A 27843-nucleotide genomic window follows, 5' to 3' on the forward strand; every position below is an offset into this window, starting at 1 on the left:
AATTCTGTGGAAGTTTACTGCTAGTGTTATGTAAGGAAGATTTATTCTCTGTGCTACACTGTTAAGAAGTAGATTCAACTGTCAAATTATTTTGACTTATGTTTTATTCTTGGTTCTTATTGAGCCACATATTTATTTCTTCTGGTTATATCAATAACTAAGTACTCGTCACGTGCCACAGTAAATGAATAAGTCCTAAGGATAAATTTTTCAGCCAGAGAATTACTTTGTATTACAATTACATAAAATCAATTAAACTAAAACAAATTACAACAAATTCAGCTTTTCCATCCCAATTAGATAAATGAGACTAACCTCCTTCCTCTGGCCAGTATGTATAACCTGATGTTAGCAAAGAATAACCAGAAAAGAAAAGTCAGTTTTTTCTTTCTCTTATAATATTGAAGATTAAAATGTGTGCGAATGAGGGTGGAGAGACTATATATATTAACCAGGAGGTCAAATAAATATATGCCACTTCTAAATATAAATGAACCACAAGAAAAGATAGAAAAGTGATTGACAATCATTTCATTTAACACTAACAATGAAGTGGATGTTATTGTCCTCCTATCTCAGTTAGGAAAAGTTCAGAGAGGTTGATTACCTAAAGGATGGTATAGGGGTTAAGGGAGCTGACTCTGCAGCCAGGTTGTTAGGGCTCAAATTCTGGCTCTGCCACCTGCTGGTTCTGTGACTCAGGTGGTCTCTGTTCTTCAATGTCTTCACCTGCAAGTGGGTATCAGTATGTATCTTATTGGGTTGTTGTGAAGATTAAATGAGTTAGGATAGCACATCACACATAGTAAGTGATGAAAGCACGTTAACTATTACTATCTGGAATCCAAACCCTAATTTGTCTACACGCAGAAACTTTGCTTTTTCAAACCACAACATGATATCTCAGAAAAATATGAAGCAGTTCATCAGAACAAGAGAGCACATTAGATAAATCTCTATTATGGTACTTACTGCATTAAATTGTAGTAAAACTTATTTAATTACATTTAATTTTTAAAAAAATTTTCAATGAAAGGTATAATAAGTACAATAACTGGAGTATATACAAGTTATAGTATTTGTGTAGAAGAGAGAATTCTGCCTGAGAGAGGTCTTGCAATCTTAACAGGAAGGATAAAGCATGAGCTGTGTCTGAAGGATAAGCATGAGTTTGCCACGATTGTGATGCAAAGAAGGATGTTCCAGGAAGGAGGAAAAAGCATATACAAAGTCGTGGAGGGTAAGACAGGATGAAGTATTTGGAGAATGACAAATATTTCGGTACTGATTGAGCAAAAGAAGCTGGGGAGACTGCCAGAAGCAGATCACTAAGGGTCTTTTCAGTCATGCTAAGATATTTGACCTTTATTTTTAGGACAATGAGGAGGTGTTTAAGTAGGCAAGGCTTATAAAATATTTGTGTTTAGAAAAGTCTCACTGGAGGTTGTAAAAAGTGTGTGGAGGGGCAGTTATCGAACAAGAGACAGAGAGACTTGGCAGTCAAGGAAAGTTCTCATTCCTTTTCGAGGTGCAATAAGTAGTTAGATGTTAACAAAAACCTAGACTACTTAAAAAGCTCCCTATAACCAAGGATCCTAGATGACTGTCAATGCTGAGCGTTTTGTGGATTACAATATAGCAATTGTTCAGAAGATATGCTTAGCTAAAGCATGCAAATAAAAATGTGTAGTGCAGTGGAAGAGCAAACTCATCTCCAGGACTTTAGAGTCTTGGGAGGGAGAAGAGGCCCATGCATATGGCGCTAATCACCAAACTCTATGGTGATGCTGACACCCTAAGATTCCAGCTTTTAAATAATGAAAGAGTCATTATGGACTAGGATGATCACAAATAAAAGGAAGGTCATGACTTAGGCAAACTGTAAGATTTTGCTAGTCGAAGAAGGCGGGGAAGAACTTACCAGCTCTGGAAAATGGTACTTGCAAAGGTGGAATTGGTCATGCACAACTTACTTGCCCAAGTAAGTTTTCATTTCTGATTAGAAGTAAGGGAAGATGATTAGAAAGGTGAATCAAGACTAAACCAACTTTCATCTTTGTAATCCATGTTGAGGGTGACACTTTAAGCATTTGAGCAACCAGTGAAGAGTTTTCAGAGGACAGTGCTATGATAAATTGCTGTTTCCTTTGTGCAAGTCAGTGTATAATCACAATACGTATATGTTCTCATTTAACTCTCATATCAACCCTCTGAGGTAGGTGTTGTTGTTAACTTCATTTCTCAGATGAAGAAACTGAGGCACAACAAGGTTAAACTGATTTGTCTATGGATGCACAGTTAAAGAGGGGAGGCACCAGGAATTGAGCCCAAGCATTCTGACCTTAGAGGCCACTGTATGATCTGCTCTGCCATCATGGCAGATTTTTTTCATGCCAGTGTATTAGAAGGATACGAACCCTAGAGAGAAGGACCAATTAAAAGGCAGAGAAAAAAGTATGGTGGCTGTGAAAATAGAAAGTAAAAGAAGATGAACTAGAAAGTGTGGAGGAAAATTGACAGGCATTAAATGTAAGGTGACTGAAGTGGCCATCCTGAGTGACAGAGAGAATGGTACTGTGTCGAATTTAGATGGTCTTATACCAATTGGCAATCCCAAAATAGCATCCTAGGCTAAGTGGTCTGAGAATACAGTCTCTGTTCACTCACAGAGATGAACCATCACTTGGGAAGAATATTGGGGAGGAGACTTTACCGCCCCCAGGGCCTATGACATTTTTGAGTAACTGATGAATTTCATTTCCCAGAGTTGAACACTTTATGGAATTTGTTGACTTAAAACTTGTACTCCCCTATGATAAGGGCATGAGAACAGGGATTTTGTATGCCCTGGGACTAACCAAGTTGTTAGGCAGTCAGTCATCTGATTTTTATGGACCTACCATGTACCAGGTTTTGTCTTCAGCAAAGAATAAAACCGACCAAATCTCTGATTCAATAAAATGTTAAAGATATTCTAGGGAAGATTGCTTAGTACTGTGGGGTGTATAAAAGGAAGTAGTAAATATTGCCTGAGGGGTGAGGGGAGAATGCCTTCAGAGAAGAAGTATTTTTGTTGTGTCTTGAGAATCAAGACAAAGTAAGAGGAGAGATAAGACATGGAGGCACATGGACATCATTTAGTGTAGCAGAAACATACTTATAAATGCAGGAGAGAGAGCTCGAGCCCCTTCCCCATACTCCACCAATTAGGTCACAATCACAGTAGTTGAGAAGAGAGGTAAAACCCAAAGAGGAGGAGCCAGACATTTCCATTTGGATTGAGTCATTGACACAAAGTCATACGTGTTTAAATTAGTCTGGATTAGAAGTTACACGCCTGGCAAATGCTCTTGGTTTATTTACGTTTTTTAGACATTCTTGATCCTTTATCTAGAAATCCCTGGGACTAGTTATTACTAGGGTGCCACACTTTGTTCTTGTCCTCAGATCAGGCGTAATGAGCATGGGCTTCCCACTGCACCTTTATGTATGGATGTGCCAATTACTCACACACCTGACTGTTCATCACATCACATGATGGGCCTTCCTAATGTGTTACTTTCAAGTTACAATAACTCGACACCATATCAAGGGAGTCTGAGACCATTGAGGGATCCAACAGCGTTCTTCATTGCACATGAGAATGTGTTTCTTGAAAATACTCAATGACTCAGAAGATTTTCTGGTTCAAAATGACCTTCCCTTATAATTTGTAAGGGAGTTTTTCTTGTTGTTGTTTTTTTTTGAGTTTTGTCAGAGGCAATGACAATCCTGTGCCTGAGACTCCCTATAAAAGGAAACGCTGCTGATGTCCTCTAAAATCTAGTTTAAAATTTAAAACAAAAACATGTGCCCATAACCATCTGATGTATAAGGTTATGTTTAAGCGATATGTAAGTGGTCCTTTGGGAAAGGATAATTGAATATTAGATTGCTGGGGAAAAAAAGAAAGAAAAATAAAAATGTTTCTTTAGGCTTGAATAGAAGGAAAGTAATTTTCAGACTCAGATTTGTACTGGAGAAAGTGACCACAGTGTCACTCTGGAAGAACAACTGTCACTTGACCTTTAAAAAGGTTGATTCTGGGGTACACAGAGAATGCATACCTTTCCACATATGGACCAGTTGAACAGAAAAGACCAGTATATCCAAAATGCCATTTGTGCCAAATCACTTTTTTATTTAGAATTTCCTGAACAGTTCAGGCCCAAAATATCTGATGAGGACGAGCATGCCCCCATAAAATTAATGTTCCCCTTGATAATCTGTTAGGAAATCATCACGTATTCAACTTGGTGATTTCCAGCTATTATAGTATTGCCCATATTGCTTTATTTTTCTAACGTTGCTTTTCTCTTAAGCTGATATGTTCAGATATATGTCTCATAAATTCTGTGTGGTGCAGATTTTTTTTAATAGTTTAGAAGAATTAAATGTAATATTGCTTTGAGAATTTCAATGCATTTCTTTACACAATTGATACTGCCCTGGGTTAAGGAAAAGCCGGTCTGGTGTCCTGGTGTGATCCCCAGGCATCTGCTCCTGCTTTGGCCTATTTTGCACAGCTTCAAGTGTGTACGCTCCTAGGCCTCTACAGAGATTTGGCCCCGTCAGCTGTGGACCAAAGGGCAGGATCCACTGCATTTGAGCTCCCTTATTCCATTATCTTTGCACACGCGGACTAAAGTTATTATATCGTGAGAGTTTGTGATTTAAACACAACAGACAAAACAAAAACAAAGAAAAAATTTTAAAGGACCAGATTATCCCATGATTTCCTAAACAATTGTATGATTAAATTTCTGTTCAGAAGAAGAATACAAGTATTTGAGCATATGGGATTGCATCTTAAGTAGATTCCCGTCAGGGATCCCAAACCAGATCAGACTCTTGGAAACATCTGGAATTAGTGCTGTTCTGACAACATTGCTCAAAAAATGGACCAAAAGAATATATTATGATACATAATTTACGAAAACCCGAAGCACCTAAATGTAAGCACTGGCTGACACGTTCAACATTCTCGACTGCTTACTGAACACATCTTCTGTGTCTGACCTTGTTCTAGACACTTCAGATTCACCTCTGAACAGAATATATGAAAACATTGGTCCTTCAAGAGCTTATTTTCTATCAGGAGATGACAGACTGAAGAGTAAATAACACTCTATGTTAGAAGATAAGTGCCGTGGGAAAAATAAAGCAAGAAGTGGGGACAAGGAATGTCTGGTGGGGGTTACAGGAGGGAGAGGAGGAGACATTCAGACAGAAGGTGACATTTAAAGTAGGGAAGGAGTCAGCCAAGTGGAGATGGAGGGGATGAGCATTCCAGACAGAGGCAACAGTAGATGCAAAGGTCCTGAGGCAGAAGAGGCCTGAGCTGTTTCCAGGAAACAAGAAAACCAGTCTTGCTGGGTGTGATGGAAATTGAGTCAGAGAGACAAAGTGCATAGGGTGGATCCTGACGCTGCTTCAGGTTTTATTCTCAGTGAGACAGGGAGTGACTGGAGGGTTATGAGCAAAGAAGTTACATTATCTGACTTAAATTTTGACAAGATCACTCCAGCTTGTGTGGTGCATTTTTATTAGGGAATTAGTTAGAAGTTTCACAGTTAAAATGTTCTGGTTTTTACAAATGGCTTTTGTGCAACTTTTATAATTTACTTGTGAAAATGTTATATGCTTTCTAGGTGTTGAGTGCATATTTACTTGCTTTTTTACTAAATGTAGCAAAAACCAATTGTAAATGTATACTTGTTTCTTCCCCTTTAATGCCATTCAGCTGTTACATAACTGGAAGTGTTCCTTTCCCTAATGGATATAACGTTAGAGCCCTTAATAATATTCTTCAGCTCTGTGGAGACCTACTCTCAATTTTCTTGCACATAGTCCACGCTCAGTCCTGCCTCTGCTCCTCCACCCTTTCTGCTTATCCTGCTTGGAGCTCCATCCTCATCTCCTTCCTACCTTCCCTTCAAAGCCAGCCCAGTTGCCACAAAGCCTTCACCAATTGTTTCCATTGCTATTAAATCCTTTCCCCAAATCCTCAGAATCAGAATGTGCATCTATTTGTGTACGTGTTGTACTACGTTTTCAGATAGTTTCATGTGTTTGCTTTTTCTATCTAACCAGGGATCTCCTGGAAAACAGGGTCCGTGTCTCTATTTCCACAGGTGTTCAATAAGTACCTGGTGGTTGGTTGTTTGACCCTTCAACACATTTCTATCAATATATTCATCACAGCGAGACCAGGCCATTTGAGTCTGGTTTGTAATGAAAGAATGTCATTGGCAAGCCTGAGGGTGATGGTGGAGGAAGCCCACCTAGTTTTCACTTTGGATTCAGGGCAACAGTGTCGCTGTTCACTTTCCCAAGTGCTGAACAGCTTACATGCATAACAGTTCAAGACTTCCCTTGCTATCCCCTCCAATGAAACAGCAGTTAATTTATCTGTTGCTTCAACTGCTATAACTTCAATTTTTTATTTTGCCTCCTTGATTCTTTTTTGCACTGCATTTTTGTTGGTAGCATCCATCGCCAATAGGGAAAGCTCTCATGTTGAAAGTCATTTTGATTACATATTTTAAAATATTACGTAGTCCACCACAATGAGATTAATTGGTTGATCATAGGAAATCATCAAATGCTTCATTTGGGAGTTCATATATGATCTTAATGATAGATTACTAAGCATGAAAGACACACATCCAAAGTAAATAAATTAACATATTACGTTTTGATCATTTGTATGTAAGATCAAAGCATACTAAGGAACAGAGAATACATTTTCCAATAGAGTCTTGGCCAGGCATATATCAATTTGAATTTCAGTGAAAACACATACTTGCCATTTTGATAATGAACAATCTCAAATTGGTTTTTTAAATGGATTTACAAATGATTTTGTAAATGGATCAGTAATGGGGAAAATGATTAAAGATGAATTTGTCAAGGTTGTTTACATTTTCTGTTATCAGAAACAACCATTTGTTGTCATTGAGGTGTTTCACTTTCATTAAAAACAGTAGTGATTATAAATGAAAATAAAGGTACTATTGAATTGCACACTTTACATTCCTTTGTAGTGATGCAAGTTAATTTCTCTTCAACTCAGAAGAAATTTTGCAGTCTAGGCAAAGAATTAACTCCTGTGATAGCCACCTGGACCCAGAGAGTATACTATAATTGAGCATAGCACTTGAATAGGGCTAAAATAACCAAATTTATCTTCTACCTCTCTATATATGCATTTTCTTTACCATTGAAATAGTAAGAGGAAGCAAGCAAGGCAGATGGAAGAAGCCATATTTAGATCCCAAATGTAATCTTAAATATACATATGTGGATCAATTTCTTATTAAAGGGATACAACATTTGCTGATAATATAATTCAGCTTCTTAGTCCATTAACATTTAATGTTTGAATTTTAGTGAATAAATGTTGGGGAAAATTATTTTTAGATGTCAATGTTTCACTCCTAATAAAATCAGTGGGTGATTTGCATGTATTACTCAACAGAAGAAGTAATTCTGTTACTCTGTATTATCTCCTAAAAACCTAATGAAAGATTATTGGCTTTTTAAAAAATACTGTCATTAAATATAATCACAGCCATCTTTTTCCATATTACCTGACTAATAACCTTTGCTATATTCTTCAGGCATGAACTTCTTGAAGAAGCTCGGAGAAAGGGATTACCTTTTGCCCAATGGGATGGGCCCACTGTGGTTGCATGGCTAGAGGTGAGATTATTAAACCAGAAGCCTGTTAAGTCAATCACTACTGCTTTAACAGGTTTTTTTAGAGAGAAGTAAAGACAACTTCCTGAAGTCATAGCTTTCCAATTGCCTGGAATAGCTTTCAAAGTGAATATTTGCTTTTATTAGGGACCTATGGATATTATGATTTTACTCTGATGCTTTCTTGTGATTTGTGGCAGAAGGAAGTATCCAGTGGGATAAAAAGAAGTTTCTCTAAATTCCACTCTCTTCATGTCTAGAATAAGAAAATAAATAATTATTGAACCACATTTCTATTTTTACAAGAAAACATCTGTCCCCATCCATCAGTGCAGGGTCCTTTCTCATCAGCAGGTTACAGAGAGCCATCTCCATAGTTAACACTGTTTTCCAAGATAGTACAGCCACCAAATTGCATAGAGAACCATGCCTTTGCTTGTAGTATAATTCCTGAACCTAATTCTCTAAAGACTACGGCCCAGCTAGGTTTAGACACTTAGAATAAAGCAGGAGAAGACTTATCCCCTTTTGCTCTTCTGTGTCTAAACTGAATGTTTTCATGAAACAAGAACTACATTCAGCATTTCCTACATAACATAGAGGTCTGGAAAAATACAGTAATACCTGCTCAGAATGGAGGGCAGCAGGAACAGAGAGACAGTGAAAGAAGTACATATTTGACCACAAAGGGCCCCTTCATACCTCTTATCAGTAGTGTTCACTGCCCCTTCCATTCTTTTCTCTGATGTGGGCTGATAGCAGCTGCTAGGATATGCTGATGTCAGGGCAAAGAAGAATGTAGGCTTTCTTGCCTGGCAGAAGCAGTTAGAACCCGTTGTTTTAAATGGTTCGGGATTATAAAATCACCCACCTTCATTCTCATATCACATCCAGAGCTAACTAATTAGTCAATAAGGGAAAAGTAAAATCCATTTTATTTTATTTTTTTCAAACATTGGCCCCTGAGCTAGCAGCTGTTGCCAATCTTCTTTTTCTTCTTTTTTTCTTAAAGTTTGGCACCTGAACTAACAACTGTTGCCAATCTTCTTTTTTTTCCTGCTTTTTCTCCCCAAATCCCTCCAGTACATAGTTGTATATTTTTAGTTGTGGGTCCCTCTTGTTGTGGCATGTAGGATGCCACCTCAGCATGGCCTGATGAGCAGTGCCATGTCTGCGCCCAGGATCCAAACAAGCAAAACCCTGGGCCGCCAAGGTGGAGTGCACGAACTTAACCACTCGGCCACAGGGCTGGTTCCCCCATTTTAGTTTAAAAAATAGTCTTGGGGCCAGCCTCGTGGCCGAGTGGTTAAGTTCCCACGCTCTGCGTTCACCGGTTCGTATCCTAGGTGCGGACTTACACACTGCTCATCAAGCCATGCTGTGGCAGCCTCCCACAGAACATCTAGAGTGACTTACAACTAGGATGTACAACTATGTACTGGGGCTTTGGGGAGAAAAATAAAAAGATAAAAAAAAAGAAAACTGGCAACAGATGTTAGCTCAAGGTCAACCTTCCTCACCAAAAATAAGCAAAACAAAAGAAGTCTCATATATATAAATATAAAAACATGCTTTGAGTTTTTTCTTCGACGGAGTGAAAGAAGCCTGTGTCTTTCTTTACTTTATTCTCTCCTGCCAGGAAATTTTCAGCTTGTTAGTGATCAGAGCTGCTTCTTCCAAACATGTCTTTGAAATCACTATATTTTAAAAATCAGTTATAAGGCAAAATGCTTAAGACAGCGACCCTTGAAACTGATGGAGTTCTTTGTTCAGTTTCCCTCCAATAAAATAAGCCACAGTTGGACAGGGAGTTAGCTGCTATTTTGGCAAGTGATGAAGAAATTCTTCATTTAAAGAAACAGATTTATTGACATTAAGGGGCCGGGAAATGACAGGCAGTGAAGTTCGTGCTAATTAAACCTATCCTGAGCACACAGAAATTGCTCCTAATGTGCTTCTTAAAGTGACTCAAATTATAAGATGGAATAAACAAGATGAATGAGCCGGGTTATCCAACGAATGAGAGCTCTTAACGATGACCTCCTTTAGCACCTCTTTGAGTACACAGCCTGCTACGGTGATGGGTAGAAGTAAGTCTGATGCGTCACACACCGTTTATCCACCTCAAAAACTTTGTAAAAGTCTAATCGGGGATGACATTGGTAACAGCGCATTGGCAACCACTTGAGTAATGTTAACCAGTGTGGAAATCCAAGTATCTTAGAAGAGAGGTGGTGGGAAATCATTGGGGTCCAGTGAAGGTATATTTAGATGTTTAGTTATTTTGAACAATTTAACTTTGTAAAGAAGTCAAGTCCCATCTTCCATCATATCTACTCATGTCTCTCAAGGTGAGGTGAATTACTTGTGCCTAACCTGCTGGCAAACAGTATATACTCTTCAGTCATGCACTGTGCTTAGATCCCCGCTCTCTCCTATCTCGGTCACAGCCCAGGCCACATTGACTGAAAGATTTGGCTGTTTGTTATTTTTTTCCCCTATGGAGGTAAGTAACTTTTTAATATGGCAGAATTTTTAAAATAAAAGGACATCTGTATTAGCTATCTATTGCTATGTAATAAATTATACCAAAACTTAGCATTTATTTTCCTTGTGGCTTCTGTGGGTCAGGAACTGGACGTGGCTTAGCTCCAGCCTCTCTTCAAAGTCTCTCCCAATGCTGCAAGCAAGGTGCCAGCCAGGGCGGCAGTCATTTCAAGGCTTGCCCTGGGGAGAATTCACCTCCAAGCTGACTTGTGTTTATCACAGTCATAATGAAGTTCCTTGCTACCTGTTGGCCAGAAACATCTGTTCCTTGCCCTGTGGGCTTCTTCACAGGGCTGCTCAAAACATGGCGGTTGGCTTTCCCCGTAACGAGAGCTGGGCGAGGAGAGAGGGGAGAGGACTAGCAGCAGTGAAGCCGCAGTCTTTTTGTAACCTAACATGTCTTTTTGTACCCTAATCTGGAAGGTGACATCCCATCACTTTTATCATAGTCTATTTGTTAAAGTAAGTCAGTGGGTCCAACCCAAACTTAGAGGAAGAGGATCACACAGGGCAGGAATATAAGAAGGTGGAGATCATTGAGAGCCCTCTTACAGACCTCCTATCTCAATGCCTTAGAAATAATACAGCTGGATTCTCTTCCTTCCACAAATGAGCAAATTAAGCCTGAAGTTTTGAGGAGTTCCATGACTCGCCAATGATGGGGAAGGAATTAGAGTCCAAGCCTTCTGATTCTTGGCATTATATTTTGCTGATTTATAGTTTTTCTTCTTTCTCTTACTCTCTCCTTTTTTCTCACTCTTATGCTCTCTCTCCTTTTTCTCAACCTGTTCATGTCAACAAATAAAATAACCAAAAAAGTCAGTATTTGGGACACTTAAAGAGCAAGATTTAAGTTGCTCACTTGCATGTGCCCTTCTCTTCCCTTGCAGCTAATGATGGAGGCAAAGGGAGAGAATATTCCTCTTTGAGTGTATGTAATTCAGGTGCTCCAACACAACGCATGTGCGTTGGCATTCACCCGGTGCTTGAGGTGTGTGCCAAACCCTGTGCTGTGCTCACTGCGCTGCTGATTTATTGCCTTTCCAGAGCCTCACAGCGAAGCTGAAAAGTCGGAATCCCTAATTTCTAATGTATTATTCATTTTGTTATTCTCTTTAGCTCAAGTTTTCCAGACGTTTATAACTTCAGTCTCTTCCATTAGCACATCATTTCATTCCCCCAAAACTGTGTTCATATATAGCATCTAATTAAGTTCACACAACTGTCACATAGCATAGGTAGGTCGATTGGAAATGTGGCTTAGCTACACTACCACCTTTGATCAAAATCTCAAGGCTGCAGGTGGTAGAGCTGTCTCCTTCTGGGACAATTTGTCTGCACTCGGAATTCCAAAGGAAAATTATAAATTGAAGTCACTAATTAAACAAATGTTGATTGAGCCCTTACCAAATGCAGCTCGTAGCTCTTCTCCTTGTTCTTAAACCCAAGCCGGAATTTGGTGCTGTGCAGCTATTATTTTTATCCCTAATATTATAAATTAGTTGTTAATTTCAGACTCTGGAGACTTGATTTCAAATCTTTATTTCCATCACCGCTTAGCTGGTATATTTGAATAAATTACTTAGTGTCTTTGTGCCTCTATCTCCTCTGGGGAAATAATAATAGCATTATCTCATGGGATTATGGCAATAAATGAGTTCACACATGTAAAGTACTTAGAATAATGCCCAGCACATAAAAGACGCTAAAATTTTAACTATTATTCTAATCTGCGTGTGCATTTTTTCTTCCTATTGAACAGCTCTGGCTGGGGATGCCTGCTTGGTACGTGGCAGCTTGCCGAGCCAATGTGAAGAGTGGAGCCATCATGTCTGCTTTATCAGACACTGAGATTCAGAGAGAAATTGGAATCAGCAATCCTCTGCATCGCTTAAAGCTCCGATTAGCAATCCAGGAAATGGTTTCCCTGACAAGTCCTTCGGCTCCTCCGACATCCAGAACTGTGAGTCAGTTTACGCTCCTTCCTCCTCCCAGTGCTGGGCAAATAGCAGCATCTCTTAAGTCCACAGAGTGAAATTATGACAGCGCACATTTCAGTGTCAGCATGAATTATTCTAAAAAGATTTAGCTTGCTCTTCATTAACCTTGTTCCTGCTTTTAATAGGTTTTCAGTTGAGGAGCTGTGATTTCTCTCAGACTTGAAAGGCTGCAACCAAGATAGACTTTTGAGCTGGCATCTAGACTAAAGCTTTGATTTTTCTTCCAAGCAACAAGACCTCAAGTTTGCTCTTTTTCAGAATGTTCCTTTTTCTTCTTTTTAATGTAATCTATATCTCAGGAGATGAGCTGTAGGCATTAGTGCTTTCTGAAGATGCCATGCTTAACTCACTAGTTCTAAAACAGTTTTCATAATTATGAAAGTACACTGATATTTGATGTTTTATAAATGCCAAGTGAAGTCCTTCCTTCAAAATGTTTTCTCTCTCATTTATAAATCCCTATTCCTCGCATCATTTTGTCCCTATTCTAATATTAGAAGGAACAAAATGTCTTTAAAAAGGCATGCCAGATGACATATTCAAACACTAAGGAAAACTCCCAAATAATATTCATTCTTCCTTTTGTCCACTTACGAATTATATCTTTTGCTGATAAAGATATGATTTCTGATGTTAACTGTATTTCTCTGGTCCCATGTCTTATTCAGAATAATAAAATATGAAAGAATGGGGTAAATTTGAGTAGTGAGTTAAAGATAGAAAAGTGGTATTTATTGTAGTTTTAGGCACGAGATTAACTTGAGTATAACTTTTCATATATGGTCAAACAGTTTTAGAGAATTTACTTCATTTTTATTGTATCTGCCCTAATATTGCTTCCCCGCATACTAGATTCTAATGCCAAAAATACAAGGTGAAATTTAAAAAAATTTATCTTTCTTGTATAATTCCAGTTTGAATTCTTCCTAAATAACATGTAGGAAAAAAATATATTTTAACAAACTCTTCCGTATAACATTTTAAATGTGTGTAAATGTTGTATACTATAGCTGAAGTATTACTGAAGCTGACAAATAATTCAGAATACATTTAAAATAAAAACTGAACAGGGCATTAAGACACTTATTGTAAACGGAATTCAGATCTGATGATGAGTTGCCTGAATAATGTCCAGGTGAGAGAGAAGCATCATAACTGGTTCACATCAACACTCTCCTCCCAAGAGAAAATGCAAACAAAAATATTTAAAATTCCTAATCTTGCAAAATTAAGAGCATTTGAAGTCTCAACTTCAAATTGAAAAATAGAATAAACTTCGTTTTCTATTCAGTATCCTAATCCATTTCTTGATACAAAATAGAATAATTAAGAACTATTTTTCTAAAAATGTCTAAACCAATTGAAGGAACTAAATCATGCATTATTAAAGGTAAGAGCATTCTCGGTTGTTTAAAGAACAGATGTGAAGAGAGCCTCCGAGCCTCTCCATGATCTCGTCTCAGTTCCCCTGAAACCTTCATTCTTCGGGTCAGGATTCCAACAACATGGAAGCACTTTCAGTTTCCTAAACTTCTATCCTCTGGGTTGATTATGAGCTGTTTTCCAGCTCCTCCTCCCTCTGCCTGGAACATCCTTCCACTCCAGGGCCTCCGTCCTTCCACAACTCATCCTTCCTCTAACGATTCCTGACTGTCCGTCCTCTACAAAGCCCCAAAGTCTTGGTTTGCTTCCACTCTTGGTTACCAGTCTGTAGACTTATAAAAACCATTTTATAATTTTCTATTCTTGGTTTATCCTACACAAGGTCAAGCAAGGATATTATCAGGTTTTCCATAGTCCCCAGACCTTAATTCAGCACCTGGCAAATTATAGATAGTCAGTATTTGTCTTAAAAATGATGATTGTGGGCTGACCTAGTGGCGTAGTGGTTGGGTTCACGCTCTCCACTTCAGTGGTCCAGAGTTCATGGGTTTGGATCCCAGGTGCGGACTTGCAAACCACTCATCAAGCCATGCTGTGGTGGCATCCCACATGCAAAGTGGAGGAAGATTGGCACAGATGTTAGCTTAGGGATGATGTTCCTCACCAAAAAAAAAAAAAAAAGATGATTGTACAAGTCACTCTACCCACTGTGGTGGAGGATATGAAGTATGGATGCCCTGACTCAGAGAGAGCAGCTATAGTAAGAAAAGTAAGATGTGTTCACCAGTAGGTGTAGTAGCAGATGATATGGTTAAACTCCTAAATGTGAGGTGGAAGCAAAGTGCTGTGGAACTCCAAAGAAGGAGAAATCACTTCTGCTTGAATAAAGCTTCAAAGAAGAATTAATGTTTTGAAAGACAGGTAATATATTCTTAATTATTAAAAATTAATAATTTTTTTATTATTACCCTTTCGATAGAGACCTTTCCAGTCTACTTCCTTTATCTTCTTATAAAGATTATTTCACATAATATATTATTTTGCACTTTTCTTTTAAAATTTATTAATATAGCATGAACAGTTTTCTCATTTTAGTAAATATGCACTTGTAATATCAGTTTTAATTGCTGCATACTTCCTTCATGGAAATGCTATAGTTTATTTAACCAAATCTCTAATAGTGGACATTTGCTTACTTAACAATTTTCATTTTATTTACAATACCATAGTGGATATGTGTGTGGTTATATTGTTGCATAAACTGTGGTCATTTCCATAGCAATATTTGTGTATAGGGAATTTGTATTCTTATCACTTTTAAATTTTAATTGCCAAATTGTATTGTGTAGCCTTTTCCCCTCCCTGTTATTCACACTGATTATCACATTGCTTAAATTTACATTTTGAAGTTTCTAGTAAAGTTAAATTTTTTTCATATGCTTATTGATTTAGTATTCAAATAAGTCGCTTAATCATAACATTTTCCATTTTTATATAGCATTATAGGAGTTTTCATCTTTTTACTAATGTATAAAATCTCTTTATTCACAGAGGATATATGCCTTTTGCCAAATATAGATGCAATTACATAAGAGATAAGCTGTTTATTTGCTTTAAATATGATCGACTGAGTGCTTTTTCTTTTTTGACTCCATCTACATGGAAGTATTAACCTATTTCTAATATATTTCAAACGTGATTTGATTTGTAAAACAAAAATTACACGTAAATTTCTAGTAATGAATCCACTGCCTAAAGTGCAGATTAAAACACCCTGGGTCATCACCTGAAGTTATATATTAGGATTCACATTTTGAAAATGCAAAAGCAGAGTTTTTTGTTTTATTTTTTAGAGAAATGTTATCATGTCTCCCAGAACACTGCAATTAGTCCTGATGGTGCAAGTTTTTTTGTGTGTTGAGTTTGGGGTTTGGGTTCCTAAGCCAGATGTATCTTGTTCATTCCCTCAAGTACTCGAGAAAAAGACAAGGTAATTAGGATTTGTTGTTGTTGTTTCTTTTTTTGAGGAAGATTAGCCCTGAGCTAACTACTGCCAATCCTCCTCTTTTTGCTGAGGAAGACTGGCCTTGAGCTAACATCCATGCCCGTCTTCCTCTGCTTAGTATGTGCGATGCCTGCCACAACATGGCTTGCCAACCGGTGCCATGTCCGCACCCGGGATCCAAACCAGCGAACCCCGGGCCACCGAAGGGGAATGTGCATACTTAACTGCTGCACCACCGGGCCAGCTCCTGTTGTTGTTTTTTTCAGTTAACAGAACTTCTATCTGATTCTGCCTCCTTCCCCATGTAGATGAAATGGACTAGACCACCAAAAAGAAAATCTCCTGTTTATATTTATCACTTCCTTGGGCCAGCCCTAATCTTCAAGCTTTTTGTTTCTTCTTCCTAAGCTACTGTTACTATAGAAGGCCTCTTACCTAATAGATAGGGATGGAGGTATCAGTTAATTGAAATACTTGTTTAAAGAGGGATGCCGTAAAGACTAAGTACATTCTTTAAGTAAAAAATTAACATTCTTTATCTTAAGTGAAAATATGTAAATATCCAAGCACTTGCAAATTTAGATGAAACACCTAGGACTCTGAGTACAATTCCAGTGCCTGGAGTTTCACATTATCTTTCTTTGATGACCTCATCCATGAAACTTCTTCAATTTTTCTAGTTTAAGTTTCTCTTTAAAGTGATAACTTGAAGATACTTGAAAAGCTATCTGGGTGCAGAATGCTCCTGGACATTTAAAATTTCTTCCCCAGACTTTGGCAAAGTGGTATCTCATTGATAGCGTGTTTTAAGATTTACCTTTATCTGGTCTTTGCAAATAATTCAACTTAATGTTCATACATGAGACAAGTTTCTTTTATTTTTTGCTTCATGTAATATTTATTTAAATTGACTAATTAGAAAATAGTGTAGTAGAAATAAATGGTTTGGGAACACATAATTCATCAAATTTGAGCAGAAATGTAGGGCATAAAATACGTATCAGTCAGCACAATGCACAGGGGAAGCAGAGAGCACTTATTAAAGTGAAGATTTGTTTGGGTAGAGATTGCTTAACAAAATTTCTAATGAAATTGTAGTAATAGCCAAGCTCAGGGTGGTACTTACTAAGTGTCAGGCTCTGTTCTAAGTGCTTTACATGTCATAATTCATTTAAGCCTCACAACAACACTGTGCAATAGGTACTTTTATTGTGTCTGCTGTACGGATGGGAAAAACTGACAGCCAGAGAGGTGAAGTGACTTGTTAAGGTCGCACTCCCGGGTAGTTTTGACCAAGAGTCTGTGCTCCTGACAAGGCCTCTCTCCTGGTCCTGCGCTCTGCCCTTCCTCTCTTTCACAGCATTCTTCCAGCCTGCTTGGTTCCCCTTTTCATTATTATTGACTTTAGAAGCCTCAACCTTCAGTGCAAATAGGGTGAGGTATAATTGTACAAATGCTTGTCTTATTATAATGAGAAGTATTTCTCTTCATATAATGAGAAACATAAATTCAGATAACTGAGAAATGTGGATCTCGGCCATTTTGAATGTGAAAAGTAAATTTCAAGTTAATTTACTTTGTAATTCAATTATAAAGTAAAAACTACTTCAAAATGACCTAAGTAGTAACAGAAGTTACTTCCAGCTACGTATCGTTTAGGATTATTCTGAGGTCTGGCTGCTTTACTTATTTTATATTTCTTACACCAAAAGAATGAATTATCTCCCCCTAATTAATTTTCATGAGTTATTTCTTAAACTCATTTAAATATTTATTTTATGTCATAACTCTCCTCTGAATTATTTAATCGAGAAAGTGCTTTAATCCTTACCATCCTTTAAGAAGTTTCCTCCCAGCTCTTATTTGACAATACTATTTATGTATTCTCCTCCATCTGGACTAAGGCACGCAAGCAACGCACTCCCGGTCAGCTGCCGACCTTGCACTTGCGCAAACCTGAAAGCGAGTGTGTCCCTACACTGAGCCCCCTTGGCAGCTCACTTGCCTTATCCTAGTCCCAGCCCTGTATCAGAAGATATTATATCATCATTTAAACTTTTCAGTGTATTTTCTAGTATGAAGTATGTAGTTTGATTCACTTAGAGGTAGAATTAAAATTTAGAGAAATTTAGGAAATGTCCTAGGGTAGTGACTGAGAAATGGCACTGCTAGAACTCAAGCCTGTTGATCATAAGTTGGTAAATTTCTGGATAGTTGAAATTTTAGAAATCACCTGTTAGATGGTATTATCCAGAAAAATGGTTTGCATTCTCCAGCTCAGATATCGGGGGTTGCAGCATGGACTGCCAAAGACAGTGGGTAGGTGATTTTCAGTGGCTCTCAGACGACCATGACCAAATCATATGATGCTTGTCCTGTATGCTTTTCCAGTCTACTTTTTGCACTCTCTTTCTCCTCGGACCCAAGGCACCAGTGTCCTCACCTCCTCTGCTTCTCAAAGCCTCTCCCTCTCCATTCTCTGAGATATGCTCTTCACTGAACACTCATGCTCTAAAGTATCCCTTTATGACTTACTCAGATGAAAGTTCCACCCCTTAAACTGCTGGTGAAAAGAAAGAAGTCTGAATAATTGACTTTACTACACATGGGCTTGCTTATAAGATAAACTTGTTAAAACCTCAACTAATGTCTAATTGACTGGGTTGTGTAGAAGCTGTTTTATGTGTTACATTACAAGCTTCTAGAACAGGCAGTGCTCCTCACAAGTAAAACTGCAGATCTAAGGTGAACAACTAACATACAACTTAGGAATGTTTGCCAACCACACTTTAGAAAATTACCCTGGATATGTACTCATTTTGCACACAAAGATACAAATGAAACCATAGCTTCCAGCATTTTGCTTATTCCAGACTGTGGTGATAGACTGGCAAATATAGACTTTAAGATAATCTGTGAAAGAGATTCTACATGTGTGTATTCCAGTCTGAGGTAACACTAGTCAAGTTTCTTATAGAAGGAGGGAGACCTCCATTATGTGGATTCACAATCCGGGTAGACACTACAGAAATCGTAAAACGAGACTGGCTTGAATGAATTTCTTTTCAGGTAACCATTACTGACACTCACTTTGAGCAAACTACAGCCACTCAGGCAAAGCACTGTGATCACTGGGTATCCAGGGAATGTGATGGATGAAAGTCAAATTCTTTTTAGCACAGAACATTCCTCACAAGTTCAATAAAAACAATTTTTTCCAAATTATTTAATGATTCATGGATTCATATGTAGCTTTGTGTTTATAACAAACACCATTCCCAGAAGCTGAGAGTAGAGGGGAGAAATTTTAAATGATATGGATGGCTCCTGAATTCTAAATATATTTTACAAGTGTGCACAATTTTATCTTATATAAAAAATTCGGATATACTCTAAATTCCAAAACAGTAGGAGAATGAGAATTCTACTCATATATATGATGCATATCCTTTGGGAATTTTATGCCCATATGATTTACTTATAATTATGAATATTTAACTCTCTTTTGTTACTCAATTATATATATAAGTAATTCTCTTATGTACAAGGTCTCTCTTATATTGAATTATATTCCTCAATTTAGTTTATATGTAGTTACTTCTTAAATTATATTAAATTGTATTATTTATAAGGGAAAATTCAAACATAGCACTATGTAAATGGCAGAAAAGGCCAGAGAGAATTATGGTGGTGGCTTATCTTGGGGTATCAACTTTGCTACTTTCAACCCTTTAAAACTAGACCCCTTCCAAAACAAGTAACAAGCAAGATGTCAGATGTAAATTTCATTGTAACTATAGGATTGATGTACTTGAACAAGCTTGCAATGTTCATAAAGATTTCCCAGCGACATGGTGGAATTTGATGGGAAGTGGTTCCCAATGGCCGTTACCGTCAATGATATGCCTGATCTTTACCAAGTGGACTTTGGTTTAGAAGCTGTGCATATTCAGTGTATAGAATAAATATCATGGATTGTTTCATTTAGAAAGCAAATGGGACTTCATAATAGAATTGTGCCTGCTAGAGGGAAAATTTCCTTTTTCTTCATGCTCTACTCTATAATTGAATAGGAACTGCTGAAGAATTAGGAAAACTAGGTTTTGTAATTTCTGATAGTATTTAGTGAGCTGGAAAAAATACCTTTTATTAAATAAAAAATAGCATTTCACTTCTTTTTTGTCTATAAGAGTACAGGAAAACAACATATTTGCTGAACTGTAAAAGGAAGAAGTTTGGGAAAAGCTGATATTGGTTTCCAGACATGTTATGATAGTGCTTTCAGCTTTGTATTGACAACCAATTTTCTCTTTTTAAGGATGTTGAAGAATCAAAATTTTGTGAATGAAATATTGGTAATAACAGAACAAAGTACACGTGCCTTTGTTTTCTGAGGAAAAAAAACACATTCTTCTACAGATCAAATTTAATCACTTCTCCATGATTACAAAAAATGGATCCAATAGCCACATACCTTGAAAATGTAAATTTTGATTAAGCCTTTTTCCTGATTAAGAACCACAGAAGTATCATTTGAAATCTATCCCTTCACAGCATGCTTCTTTCTATTTAATCTTTTCTAAGTAGAAGAAAAAGGGAGCTTTGAGCAGACCAGCAGTGCTGTCTCTGTGCATGCTGTAGGGCAGGAGCACTGTCGTGTCGCGGTGGTGCTGTTCACTCACAGTGGCGCTGCCTTTCTTCTTTACCACTGCTGCCCTCCGTGGATCCCACCGCTTCCCTCCCTCTGGGCCTTCGCACTAGCCTTCAGGCAACGTTTGGGTGACCCACGAAGAAATGGAAAATCTTGCAGCTCCAGCAAAAACGGTTAGTCTTTATAGCTTTGTTGAACATGAAGAAAAGTTACTTCCCTGCTATTTGCATGAAAAAGCTATTTTATTTATGATAGAGCTGAGTAATGGTGTATGTTTACATACTTACCTCTTTTATTAACATATTATTGACATAATTTATTATAATTTTATTTTACTGCACTTTGACATTTTTAAACAAAGCAGTGCTAGATTGTCATAATGTGGCTAATATCATAAGAGTTTGTAGGGGCTGCCCCATGTTCAAGAGGTTAAGTTCACGTGAGTGGCCCAGGGTTTCACAGGTTCGGATCCTGGGCAAAGACATTGCACCGCTCATCAGGCCATGCTGAGGCGGTGTCCCACACAGCACAGCCAGAGGCACTCACAACTAGAATATACAACTACGTACTGGGGGGCTTTAGGGAAAAGAACAAAAAAAAAGAGAAAGATTGGCAATAGATGTTAGCTCAGTTGCCAATCTTTAAAAAAAAAGAGTTTGTAATATGCAGACAATAATCAAGAATTTAATAAAGCTTATTAAATTATTATTATTTATCCATTTTGCAACATTGGAAAATTTTGGTAACAAATATCACTTAGTATTGGGGATAGTCACAGGTAATACATGTTACCAAACCAATTAAACTTGTTAATAGAAAGTTTAGGTTGAATACTTATTTTTAATATAATCATTTAACTTCTTGTGCTTTACCATCTCAGGTACAGAACTTGACCAAAACAAAAAAGGTGTACTATTTATTTGATATTTAAAAGCATGTGTTAAAAGAACTCCTGGTGACTCTGATTATAATTGTCAGCTCTTAAAAATATAATATTATATATAGTCATCTTTTCATGTAAAGTATAAGTGTCGGGCATTTTTTTCCCAGCAATTTCTTTTTAATTTAATGTCCTTTCAGTTTTATTCCTATTTGAAACATTGATTATTTAGAAGTTGATGGATAAAAATGCCAATATGGTAAACTAATTAAATTTCTAGTTTAGTTTGTTGTGTTTGGCTTCTATCTTGTTTAGTTTTGTTGTCGGCTGTTGTTGAAATCTTTGTAAGAGGAATATAAGAACTTTTTTCATGAATTTAATTTATTTAAGATTTCTTCATTGTGTGTGTGTATATGTATATGCATACATGTACACACATTTGTGTGTTGTATGTACATGATCAGAAATTTTTATTATAATTCATCACATTTGGAAAATTACACACCTTTAAGAATTAAAAAAGGTTTGGAATGACCAGATCAAATCTATGATGAAAATCCCATATATCTTATGTGTGTGAATTTAATTAGAATTAATTAGAAACTGTGTAGTTGCCTTTGAACTGCTAAGTTGATCGCTGTGGATCTGACTAAGAATCTGTGTATTTATCTGCCTGTCATAATTAACATTTTCAATAGCAATTTTTCTCCTGCTAGAAAAAAATTTGCTGTATTCATTTACGATTAATTTGTGTTTATCTGCTTATTAATCATTCCTTGCTGCTAACACAGAAAGAATCTGAGGAAGGAAGCTGGGCGCAGGTAGGAAATTCATATGCTTTAAGATAATTAATGTCGTTTAGCAGACGATGAGGATATACAGTAAGAAGCTATTGTATGTCATAGTATTATAAATCTTCGCAGTTTAAGGCAAGGCTAATATGTACATTTAAATTTAATATATTTAATACTGTATATGTCTGTTTAAATCACTGTATTTTGCAAAGAAGATGATTATCATTTTATACCTGGCCTCTTTTGAAAGGGTGATTTCCTTTCTTCAAAAAAAAATGAATCATACTTAAATTTCTCTTAAATCACCCCTGAATATACTTAGTCAGGAATCATTCAAGCTGTATATAAGGGGAGGGGAGGATTAAAAAAAAACCTCATTTGGAATCACGTATCTTGAAAGTATAATGGAAAGTGTGTGAAGATTGGGGCTGGAGGGACGTGTGTCAGCATTGGGAGTGTAAGTCTGAAGTCGCTCCCGTTTATTGAGCTGGAATATGAGACAAGCCTCTGTGCTTTGAGCAAAGGTATATGTTTGCAAGGAAGCTGTGCATTGTTTCAGCATTTCTGCATGTTGTATGACTGAAAGAATAAATGCATTAAATTCACTGTGATTCAAACTTTTGACTATACGGAAAATTTGGTAGTTATTACTAGGACTTATACTTAAACATTCGGTAAATTAGGTTTGCATTAGGTTTTGATTTTGGTAAGAATTTTATCGTTTTTAAGAACACATAAAAGAAGGGGAGCACCTAGATTTTCATTACAAATACATGTTTTAATTACAATTGTGAATTTGTCATCTGATAAAGAACTAAGTAGAAAACACTGTAAAATTAATAAAGAGTAATAGTCTTTTCGAAAAATTGGTTTAGAGGTGATGGTTGATTTAGATTTTGATTTTGGCTGTTTAAACAGTGTTTGGTAAGTGCAGTTCATATTGTTAAAATAAAGAATTAGATTGAAGAATTCTTAGTGTTTTGGTCATGCCCTGCTTCCTTAGTCCAGAGCCTCTGTTGATTGATTTCTGAAAATGACTGATTCTTTCCACTGATCCTTAATGGAATACTGTCTGCATGCTATACTAGGTCACAGCAATGTCCACGTAGAGCTTCAGCATTCTGTCTCTCTAGCCTCTTGCTCCTTCTCTATTTGTTTACTGAGGTTTCTATTTTCACATCAAGATTTGCCATTACATTTCACATCAAGATTTGGCGTTGAAAAGGAGGAAATGGTGAAGTATTAGCCGACAGATAAAAATAAATTAAGTTAAACTACCCATACAAAGAAAGAATCTTTAGGCTCAGCATTTTTACTATACCATGAATGCTGATTTCTTTTTAAAATACATATTTGGATAAAATGTAATTTTCTTTTGAGAATACAAAGTGAATGCAATTGTTTTCTGTAGGCAAGTACCTCGATACATATACCCAGAGCTCCATTGCATACCAAAGTAAATCAAATACTTAGAGGCTAAATATTATTTCTGCTTTGTTTCCATATATCATAGTAATTAGATGTCAGTTAAAATAATAGGTAATATTCTCCAATTACCACCTGATTTTATTGGCTAAGAAACTTGACTGCTATAAAACAATTCTAGTGTCCGGTTTTCCTCCAGACGCTGGCGTATGGAGATATGAACCACGAGTGGATTGGAAACGAATGGCTTCCCAGCCTGGGCTTACCTCAGTACAGAAGTTATTTTATGGAATGCTTGGTAGATGCAAGAATGTTAGATCACCTAACAAAAAAAGATCTCCGCGTCCATTTAAAAATGGTGGATAGCTTCCATCGGTAGGTTTCTTCCAAAGGGTAATTAAAGTGAAACAATAAATTATGCGTGTATTACCAGAACAAAAGGAGATGTTTAGGAAATAGAGAATATGTGCTATTGGAAATATTTGTGTTCATCTACTTGGCAAAAAGTTTTCATGCAGCAAATTGGAAGGACAATCTAAAGCAAGGCTGTGTGCATTGTGTGCCCAAAGTTTATGGAACTGTACATGAACAAAATTCTCATACAGTGTAAATCATTTTCCCCATTTCTTTAGGAATTTCCCTGTTTGCAATTTGTATCATGTATGTTTTTATATTAGAAAATTATTTATTAAGAATAAAATTCTGTTTCAAATCTATAAATATATGTGGTTGTAAATTATATAATTTAGGGATATACTAGAAAAAAATTCTGAGAAAGAGTTCTCCGAAGAACATTTTCATGTTTTTTTGATTTTGTGTAAATCTTCCAGGGCTTTTGCTTATTTGTACATTAATTTTCAGAAAAAAATACTAAATGGGTTGTAAGATAGCTGTAAGGACACGGATGAATAAAATGAACTTCTTTGTTCAAGTTGTTTACCATCTAGGGGGTAAAAAAAGGCTTGTTATAATACCGTGTCATAAATGTTATCTTGTAACCTGATATCTTTGTAGGTTATGTGAACAATTGTCAGTTGGATTATGATTGTTTCATAAATACTTGATTGTGATGATAAATTATAAATATAAATCTAGACGATTTTGGCTTAGAAAACTCTATTTGGTCATATCCTGCCCAATATTTAATTAGCGACTGAAATGAAAATGGTACAAAAATCAAGTATGTTGATCACATAAAGTTAGGATAAAGGGTTAATAGTTGGGGCTCTTAAATGAAACTCAGAGATATTTTGAGTCTTAATACAGTTGTTGACACTGTTGTATTAAATTTAGTGGAGACAAATATGACAAAGTTTCTAAAAAACTATTAAAATGCTGGATGGGGAATCCATGATTTAAAAGCAGTTCAAGTGAAAAAGATGTGATTGATAGTGGCCACAAAAATCTCAGGTTTGGTTAATGGCTTGACAGAGCGTATTTAGATTTTATTTATTGGCAGGCACAATAGAAGTCCTACCATATGATGAGGTGACAATAAGAAACTGTATTAACTCATGGACATTACAATGTTATTAATAAAGCAGTAAAAGTCTAGTGGAAAGGTTGAAGAAATTAAAGACATTTAGCTTGAATAAGGGGAGACTTGAGATAAATTTGCTTATGTTTTAATATTATTATGTGATGAGAGAATAAGATTTCCTCTGTTGAACATGTTCTTTTCTAGTTGAAATAGGTGTAGATACTAGGGTGAGTGGTTTAAGTTCAACAGAGAAAGTGGCTTTGTATCACTCTCAATTGCCCTATAGAATACACATTGTGAAGTAGTAAGTTCCCTGTCACTGAACATTTAGGACTTCAAATTTTGTGTGGTTGCATTAAACTTTTGAGTACAAGCAATTTTGGTGACACACTTGTGCTTGTCCTATTCTTCCCTAGATCGAATTTTAATTGCTGTATTATTATAATGCAAATACTATTATAATGATCAAGTTTTCTCTTTTAAAAAATAAAAATCATTCAATTGATAGAGTTCTTATTTGTTCTGGGACATGCACGAGCTTCATCTTTATGTTATGCTTAGCTCTGACAGCATACTGCATCCCATTGTCTTTACATCCTAGTTTTCCATCCGACAGTGTTGCAATAATATATATCCTCTTTATAGCACAATTTTAAATTACATGTAAAAACTTGACAGACATTAACAAAGAGCCATTGGTTTACCTCAAGCTGCCTAGTTCCTATGATGGTTATTATATCAGTATTATCTACATCCCACTAAATTAATTTGCTGGAGCTACCATAAAAAATACTACAACTAAGTGGCTTAAACAATAGATATTTATTTTCTCACTGTTCTGGAATGTGGAAATCCAAGATCAAGGAGTCAACAGGATTGATTTCTTCTCCTTGGCTTGAGGATGGCCACCTTCTTACTGTGTCATCACATGGTCTTTCCTGTGTGTATGCATTTCCCTGGTTTCTCTGAATCCAAATTTCCTTTTCTTGTAAGCACACCAGTCAAACTGGATTCAGGCCTAGCCTAATGGCCTTATTTTAACTTAATTATCTCTTTTAACATCCTATCCCCAAATATAGTCACATTCTGAAGTACTAAGGGTTAGGACTTCAACATACTAATTTTGGGAAACACAGTTCAGCCTATAACGCCCGCTTAATGCAGATTTTTTTACATTTTCCTCTGATTCTGAAATATTTGAACTCAACAGTTTCCTTATTAAAATGCAGGGCTTAGAAATGCATCCAACGCTGAGGTGTAAACTGGCCAGTGTTCATGTCTAAATTTGTGTATGTTTCTAAACACTTAAGAAATCACTGAGAACCAAAGCTCTTTGCTCTTGAGCCTAGAGATTCTTTTTTCCTATTATGCTCTTCCACATCCTTTATATCTAATATCACCAAGTCTTCTTTCTTCTCTCTGGTTTCTGGATATTTTTTCATGTTCACGGCAATTGTCCTTATTGTGACCCTTATTTTGGCAGCATTGACCCCTTTAAATGATTTCCTTATCCCCTAGGATTACCTATTTTCCCCCATCTCCTATTTTGCTGCCAGATTATTCTTCCTTAAATCAAAAATTTTTGTTGTCATTTCTTTCTCCTGTGAAAATTGTCCAATAATTCTCTGTCTTCTGGATGTACACAATACAAACTTTCCTTAATGTAGCGCCATTCGCCATATGTAATCATATTCCTCCTTGTTTCTCAGCATGGATTTTCAACTCTGCACAGTGTGTCTCACTATCACCACACACTTAAAATTTCATGGGCAATCCTATGTTCATGGTCCTCCATTTTCTTTAATGACCTTTTCTCAGCCACACAATCTTTTAAGGATCAGTCAGTTTTCTTCTCGTCCACAATATTCCTTCCACACAGAAATTCAGTGCCTGCTGACTTGTTCCTTTCACATACTTCTGTATCACTTAGAGTTGGTGTTGATTCATTTTGGTATGTGGTTCTCTTTCTTATTACTTAACTTATTCACGTCTTTATATTATTTTTCTCATCACTTTAAGAAGAGAGTATCCATTTCTTATAAACTCCTTTCTGTCTTCATAATAGTGACTCTTTAAATTCTTGTCAAATGAGTAAAATGTTCATTTGTCTGCAAGTAATGTTAAAATACCTATTGGAAGACAAAGACATTTGAATAAACATTGTGATCCGTGATTGTTTTCAAGACTATGGTTTTCCCATTTTGAACATAATTTTTTTTAATCTTTAGGAACATTGTGTGCTTAGAATAATTTTATTTCCCTCCAATACCAAAGCATGTGATTACAAATGTAATTTATTAACCTGTTGTCCTAGTAAGCAGTGCATAGTGTTGAATATGCTTAATCAAAGAATATTCTTCATCTGCTGAGTAAATTCAATGTTTTCTTTTTTTAAAAAAATAACAGAACAAGTTTACAGTATGGAATTATGTGCTTAAAACGGTTGAATTATGACAGAAAAGAACTAGAAAGAAGACGAGAAGCAAGCCAACATGAAATAAAAGGTAATATGGCTTTCTTTTATATCAAATGCCTTTTCTCTGAGGTTTTCAGCTTTCACTTTTATGAACCTAAAATGCTGTATGTGTCACAATGGTCACTAAGTAACATAAATATTCAACTAGATAGTGCCATCATTATTTCTTTTTCATTTTAATTAAATAAATAGTTGCCAGTTTTAGAGCTAGTTTCACTTAGGGTAACTTTGGTTGAAAGCAATATCCATGTTAATAACAGAGAGCTGTACATGTGTACAAACACAGAAAAGGATATCATCACATAATAAGGTAAATATCTCATTTGGGGCATAATTCTTGATTCTTTAAAATTGAGATTTATACCTCTGGACCTATTAATTATACATTCTGTTTGCCCTAAAGATGCCTCCATGTAGATATTTTTGTCAAACTTTTAATAGAACATACTCATTATGACAGAG

General features: G+C 36.4%; 1 protein-coding gene across 24 annotated transcripts in view; it reads left to right on the plus strand.

The window, feature by feature from the left end:
- The window catches only part of PPFIA2 (PTPRF interacting protein alpha 2), a 450745-nt gene that overhangs the window by 403329 nt on the left and 19573 nt on the right, over nucleotides 1-27843 (plus strand). For 13 of the 24 annotated variants that reach the window (XM_070507223.1, XM_070507232.1, XM_070507235.1 and 10 more), the window contains 6 exons: nucleotides 7662-7743; nucleotides 12050-12250; nucleotides 20437-20499; nucleotides 21998-22027; nucleotides 23607-23800; nucleotides 27312-27409. In XM_070507223.1, coding sequence (XP_070363324.1) covers nucleotides 7662-7743; nucleotides 12050-12250; nucleotides 20437-20499; nucleotides 21998-22027; nucleotides 23607-23800; nucleotides 27312-27409 — 668 coding nt within the window. The remainder of the gene's footprint in view (nucleotides 1-7661; nucleotides 7744-12049; nucleotides 12251-20436; nucleotides 20500-21997; nucleotides 22028-23606; nucleotides 23801-27311; nucleotides 27410-27843) is intronic. The other 11 variants (XM_070507238.1, XM_070507224.1, XM_070507215.1 and 8 more) reach the window with 2 other exon arrangements.

This window comes from Equus asinus, chromosome 4, assembly GCF_041296235.1.
Source record: "Equus asinus isolate D_3611 breed Donkey chromosome 4, EquAss-T2T_v2, whole genome shotgun sequence".
Lineage (NCBI taxonomy): Eukaryota > Metazoa > Chordata > Mammalia > Perissodactyla > Equidae > Equus > Equus asinus.